This window comes from Octopus bimaculoides, chromosome 9, assembly GCF_046866305.1.
Source record: "Octopus bimaculoides isolate indiv1 chromosome 9, ASM4686630v1, whole genome shotgun sequence".
Lineage (NCBI taxonomy): Eukaryota > Metazoa > Mollusca > Cephalopoda > Octopoda > Octopodidae > Octopus > Octopus bimaculoides.
The window spans coordinates 9,006,873-9,014,076 of NC_142936.1; the positions used below are offsets into that span (position 1 = coordinate 9,006,873).

At 37.2% G+C, this 7,204-nt stretch overlaps 1 protein-coding gene across 1 annotated transcript; it reads left to right on the forward strand.

The window, feature by feature from the left end:
* The first annotated feature begins 222 nt into the window (after positions 1 to 222).
* On the forward strand, positions 223 to 3,862 carry LOC128248692 (tyrosine-protein phosphatase non-receptor type 14-like). Its single transcript, XM_052970402.2, has one exon. The coding sequence runs from the start codon at positions 348 to 350 to the stop codon at positions 3,096 to 3,098; it is 2,751 nt and encodes a 916-aa protein (XP_052826362.1). The 5' UTR covers positions 223 to 347; the 3' UTR covers positions 3,099 to 3,862.
* Positions 3,863 to 7,204: the final 3,342 nt, after the last annotated feature.

The following is a 7,204-nucleotide window of genomic DNA, read 5'->3' on the forward strand; positions in this document are numbered from 1 at the left end:
CTAAATCAGACCCTTTGATTTGAAACTGAAACGCAGACATCTTAAGTCGAAATCTAAAATTTAAAAAAAAAAAAAAAAAAAAAGAAATCCATTGTTATTATTAAATTGTAACAAAACTGCTGCACGTATTCTAAGATTTTCTCAAGCTCTCACGCACACAAACATATAAATATAGGCAGTAAGCCATGTCCTATCTTTAAACATCGCACAGAACTGAAGACAGATAACAATAGTCTGAAACGCTTAACACTCTCTATCCAACCACTTCACTGCAGACGTCGAAGATTCGAGACATCGAAGCAAAGCTAGTCTTTTGTGAATGCTAGCATAATATTGAAATTGTCACAATGAAATCGGTTAATATAAATACTAAAGATTGCACGAAGGTTATTGTGTACGCGTTCGATAAAGTTTGTTTTGAAACTATGGTATTCCCTCACACGGTCGGTCATGAGTGCATGGCTTTTGCTATCCACCAACTTGGATTAACAGACGCAAGATATTTCGGTTTCCGTCATGTCACTAGTGACTTGAGAGTTGAATGGATTGATTTGAATAAACGTTTGGGAAAGCAACTCGACAAAGATTGTAAGCAACATTGTTTTTATTTTGGAGTGATGTACTATATATCGCGTGCTTATAACATTAAAGATGAGGTTGCACTGTATCAGTATTTCAGGCAACTTCATGTTGATTATTTATATAGTCAGTATGATTGTTTACTTGAAAGGGCTATCAAACTGGCTTCGTTTTACCTTCGAGTGATTCTAGGTCCATACGATCCCCAAAAGCATACGGCTGCGACAGTGAGCCGCCAGCTTCTTTTTCCTGTTAGCATATGGAAGGACGAGAAAATTGCTGCAGATGCTCAAGAAAAAGCTTTTCAGAATTACCAAACCCTTAATATAACTTCTAAAACTAGTATGGTTTTTTATATAATTGAATTCGAGTCTGCGACGTACTACGGACTAGAGTGTCACTCTGCCCTGCTTTCCGAGAGACGAGAGGCGGTGCATCTAATAACATCCTACAATGGTATCATGATAAAATATTTAACATCCCCTAATGCTTTACTCCTCAAGTGGTCAGATATTGTCGCAATCACACGCTCTCAAAAGTCTAGTATAATTATCCAACAGCAATCTCGCTCCATACAACTAGAACTGGCTGATAAGAACAGAGCAAAATATTTCTTCCAAATGGCTTTCCTTTTGATGCACTTTTATCAAGATAATCCAGAGTTCTGCGACAGATCGTCAAAGGAACCTGCCAAGCCTGACGGCTACGAATCTTACTCATTGCTGCTATCAACTTCTCAGTCGGAGACTCTGAGATCCGTTCTTCGTTACCAGCAGTCGCTGACTTCTATTCCTGACAACATTCAGTTATCTCCAAAAACTCTTCATGAAGCTGCTGAAACTGCGGAATACCTCCTCGCACAACCCTCACGTCCAAAACAAACTGCTCTAGGTGCAACAGAAGCAATTGCTAGGCCATCGAAACCCGTAGCGAGTGTCAGAACTGCTGAGGTACGTCTTGATGAAGAATTTTTCTTGACTCATTCTAAGGATATAAAATATGAAGCGAAGAAACTTAACAAAGGTTGTCAAACGCAACCTTTTTTGACATCTATGATTAATGAGCGATTCCAGAAGTATACTGAAGCTAGTCCGATGCGTTTACTTTCTCAAACTGTAAAAAATATTCTGCAGTATCTAGATGAAATAGAAAAGACGGAACGTGAAACCCAAGCGGATATTAAATCTAAACAAAGTACGGGAAAACATTTCTCCGATTCGCAACCATTGCAAGAATGTGGCATTCCTTATAGACCTCCACCCAAATATCCATTTCCAAAAACCAAGTCGAAGGATACGGACATAGACTATACGAAACCTATTACCCCAGGGCAAATTTTGAAGAGAATTCAAGACATCCAAATACGAGATAAAAGCACTGAGGCTGTTTCACCCGCTAAATCGGAGAAAAGTAAAGAGTCAAAAGTTTCTGAAACTCCTATGCTGCCTAGTAGGGAGTACGCACGTCTGGAACCTGCGAAAAGTGAGCCAGTTCATCAATCCCTATCTAAAGCGGAGTTGTTGGCCCTAGATGAAAGTTCTAAAGGAGCTAAACATAAGCATTCCAAGAAGCCATTTATTATGGTGGCTTCAAATGCACTTAAAGAAATTCGAAGTAGAGATAAATATGAAAATCTGCAACGTAAATTAAATGAGGGCCAGGTTTTCGCTGAGTTTCGCTCAACTGGCGTAAAAAGTCAACAAATGCCTTGTTCTGTTGGTTATCATTTTGAAAACGCTATTAGAAACCGCTATCAATCTGTTGTACCTTATGACGAAAATCGTGTACAACTGACTGGAAGACTTGAGAATGTATTCGGTTATATAAATGCGTCTAGTATAAAATGGAGACGCGGTCCGCATGAATTGAGCTTCATTGCAGCTCAAGCGCCGCTAAAAAATAATCTCGAAGATTTTTGGCAAATGGTTTGGGAACAAAAGGTTTCTATAATAATTATGCTGAATTCTATAGATAACGAGAGTAAACTTGGCTGTTGTCTGTACTGGCCTCAAGAATGGAATCTTGATCAAAAATTTCAGAGTGGACCGTTTACAGTTACTTTCCATACTTATAGGAGAACTCCCGAGTACTATTTGGATGTTCTGACTATCACCGATCCTTCTGGTGAGCAACAGCTAATAAGTAATCTTCATTTCACTCAATGGTCACAAGATGATTGTCCGTGTGATTTATCAATTTTTGTCAGCTTTTTGGAAGAGATTGAATCTGTACAAAATCTTATGCGCACTAAACATCCCGTCCAAGCTCCTATCGCTGTGCTGTGTCATGATGGAGTTGGTCGTACTGGTGTCCTAATAATGTCTTATATTATGAAATATTGTCTAAAGTGTGACCTTGAAATGAATCTGCAAAATTTGCTTGGCTTCCTCCGCTCCAATAGAATGCTTATGGTTACTTCATTAAAACAATATATTTCCGTTTATGAAGCTTTGATTTATTTCCTGAAAGGACAATTTTCTCCTCCAAAAACGTATCTCGTTGGTCCATTTAAGATTTAAATAGTCTGAAATTATACGACTTTAATCGTATGGAATTTATACATTTTTCTTTTGGAACTACATTTTTCACGAGAGTACTTTCCTTTTAAAAAAAAATTGCAATAAAGTGGAAAACTAAGACATCTCATGAGACATTTTATTTTTAACTAACCTAAGGGAAACCCTTTACTTTCAACAATTTCCTACGTGTAAATTATCAACTACCTGAAGCTTCGAAGTTTTGCGAGAGCACCAAGTTAAATGTCGAGTGTGGAAATTTAAAAAAATATGCCTCTCATATATTCACAATATTGTCTATTCAGCTTTTTAAAGCTTTAATTGGAAGAATTTGTTGTTTGAACTGTTTAGATGCAGCTGTAAAAAAATTTTTCTAGAAAACTTTTCCTCTAGAAGAGTGAGAAATAGAACCCCCATAACTGATTAACTACTATCTATGTTGGAGCTTTGTCACTGTATCTTTTTTTTTTTTTTTTTTTTTTTTGATACTTCTATAAAATCCTCAAAGGTGTAATCGAGGCATGCCTTTTTTATCTGCCAATTATCTCCCCACTCTCACCAGGCGTCGTTCTACTTCAAGATTTTCCTTATCTTTTTCTCCGAGAACAAACTCTTGCAACGACTAAAATTAAAAATTTATAAATTCTGCGTTTGTTGTTATTCTCCAGTCTGACGACTTGAAAATATTGGATCTGCATCCTCATAAATTAACGATTTTCAAGGGATCTTTTCAAGGAACCCTTAGCTCTGTAGCAACAGTAGCTAAATCTCTCAAATCTGACCATACTGTCGTAAATGAGAAAGCGCAGGTTGGAATCTTCCGTCCAGTTAAGTTGAGAGGAAGTCCAGCTTGCACACCTTTGTTATAGGCCTGCTCAATTGAGATCCGTCTGAATCTAAATAGCGAATGTCGTAGCAAAGGAGAGAATAATTCTCCGTTTCGTTTCTGTATAGTAGTTTAAAATCCTATAGCGTTTAAACCGGCCCTATTAGGCCCAGATAGTCTGTTCAAACTAGCCAGATTTGGCCTTTCACTCCTACCCTACAATGTCATTCTAAAAATAATCACCTCATCGAAATCTCAAAACTACAAGATAGTGCATGAGTAGTTAAAAACCATGTGAATAAATATTACATTAAACAGTGAAATCTGAATTCTAGATGATTAAATAAGTCCATGCAGTTTTCTTTTTACATGGCTGATATTGTTTAGACTCGTATAGAATAATTTACTCGATTTTAGGCGTAATTGTAATTTAAGCCTTGGAAATAAACATCGGACCAGTTGAGTGTGGTTCTCATTTACCTTAAAAATCGAACATGAATTTTGGTAGGCACTTTTGGGAAAGTCCTTGTGAGATTGAAACTATACCGCCAATTTTAAATACACTATCAAATTAATAATTCGTGACGTCCGCTTCGCTTTCATAAGTTTGAATGTCACACCCTAGCAGAAAAGGGAAGCAACTGTAGTTATTAAGCTTGTGTGTGTGTTTTTAATGATTAGGTGTATTATCTCCTTATCGGCATGTCTCTCCGGCTATCTCGAAAATTCGAATGTAGCCTTGAAATATGTACCAAAAGAGATGCAAATTCAACAGGAGTAATGTAACTTTCGTTGGCTCACAGTGCTGAGTTGTTAAATTTCTCCCAGATACAAATCCCAATAAATTTGTACCTCTCACCTACTTTATCTAGAAATTAGAATAAGTTGCAACATATCACCTTACATTAGTAAATAAAAACGAATCTTATTTCCTACTTAAAAAAAAAAAAAACTTAGTTGTCGTGTACTTTTCCTTGCCACTTAATATAATCGCTAATATTTTTTTTTATTAGCAACCTTAGAATGTTAAAACCTCAATATTTCAGCATTGACCTTGCAATCTGTTTAGTGTGCAATTTTTTCTCCATTAAGATTATATTTTCATATAATAATTTTAAAGCATAAAACAACTTCAATGATTATGCAACATACAGAGAAGCGGTCTTTCTGCCGTCGACGGAGAAATTCTTGATAATTTTTTTTTTTTTTTTGTTTCTAACTCATTTACAGAAACAGAATTTCTTTAAACGGTTTTGTTTCTCTTGCATCAAATGCCATTATTGCAGTGCGGAACGAAACTATTGGGTGCAGTTGTCTGGACGCTGACTTGTGGCACGGCTGACTGGACACTGTTTGGCAACGGTACTATTTGGAGCTAGATGTAAACGCACTCACACGATAGACATAATTTATTAACACGATTGACGTAACCACTTTTCTCTCTTCTCCTGCACATAAAGTGAAATATATTGACAGACAGACAGACAGACAGGGCTGTCAAATAGGCAGCACCAAGACGACTATGCTAAAATGTCTCGTACAAATTCCAATGTTATGCTTTTCCATTTATGTATGTCAATATCTTACTGGCAGAGGGCGGCGAGCTGGCAGAAGCGTCAGCACGCCGGGCGAAATGCTTAGTATTACGCCTGTCAGTACGTTCTGAGTTCAAATTCTGCTGAGGTCGACTTTGCCTTTCATCCTTTCGGAGTCGATAAATTAAGTACCAGTTGCATACTGGAGTCGATCTAATCGACTGGTCTCCTCCCCAAAAATTTCGAGCCGTGTGCCTAGAGTAGAAACGAATATCTTACTGGCAGAAATGTTAGCACGCCGGAAAAAATGCCTTGCAGCATTTCGTCTGCTGTTATGTTCTGAGTTCAAATTCCGCCGAGGTCGACTTTGCCTTTCATCCTATCGGGCTCGATAAAATAAGTACTAGTTGAGCACTGGGGCCGATGTAATCGACTTAGCTCCTCCCCATGAAATTGCTAGCCTTGTATTAAAATTTGAAATCAATATTTTGCTATTCAATATTGCCGAAATATCGATCAACAGATACATCTTCCAATGTTATTTCCAACTTGTGAGAGCTGCAATATATGGTTGCAATTTTTGCTTGAAACATATACTTTACAAAATTCATACAACTTAATTGAAAGCATTAACGTCACAACATCCAATATTATCCTTTTGAGATATACGGTATATTTACAGTGTGTGTGTGTGTGTGTATATATATATATATATATATATATATATATATAAGCAAAAACATATGTTCGACTTTTCTCAGAAAATTGATGTCATTTCACGATTACTATACTATTCTTATTTACGGTTTTGCAACTACGGGATTTCAGGTTCAATCTCACTGCACGGAACCTTCAAATGTTTTCTACCCCATCTCCGGGCCGATCAGCGACTTATGCAGTACCTAATATTTTGACAAACAAAACATTTTTCTTTTGTCCTTTGCATGGTTCAGTCATTGGGGCACCGCCTTGAAGTCGACTGCATTACCTTTCTAAGTCTAGTAGTATTCTATATCGTTCTTTTTTTCTGTCGAATCGATAACATAAACCAGTCAACACCGGTTGTCAAGCTATGGTCACTACCCACGTACACACATGTATGCATATATATCACGTGACCGACCAGACTACCGGATGTTATGTATGGGTGGTCACAATGCGCTTAGCGTTGTATCCGCTTTTGAATGATATGATGCCATCCCGTTGACTACGCCGTCAAAAGATTCACCCATTTACAGCTGACTGGACTCAAGCAACGTGAAATGAAGTGTTTTGCTCAAGAACACATCGTACTGCCCGGTCCGTGGTTCGAAACCTCGACTGCAATATCGTGAGCGCAACATTTCTAACCAGTAAGCCACGCACCTTCACTGTAGATGGATGTGTGGATAGACCTACACAAAGAGCTCCAGTGTGTGCGTGCGTGTTTAATTTCAATTATAAATTGGGAAATACTTAAATTAGTTTCATATTTTACAAGATTCTTGTGAAATAAACATTCAAATGGAGAACCCACTTTTTTTCTATTTAGAAATACTGAGAATTCTATCTGTTCTATGATGGTCTTTGAACGCAAGATGATAAACATTAATTTCTGAACTGAATAATATTTTGGACACGTATCAATTCAAAAGTCAAAAGATGTCGATAAAAGTCTGATAATTTGAAATCACTAGTAAAACTAGTATTTAACCAGTATCATTAAGTCTGTCACGTCATGAAGATTTGGTCTTAAGTTTCATTTGCAT

Coding starts and splice junctions, on each gene's coding strand:
- LOC128248692 (XM_052970402.2), top strand. CDS start 348: ATGAAATCGGTTAATATAAATACTAAAGATTGCACGAAGGTTATTGTG.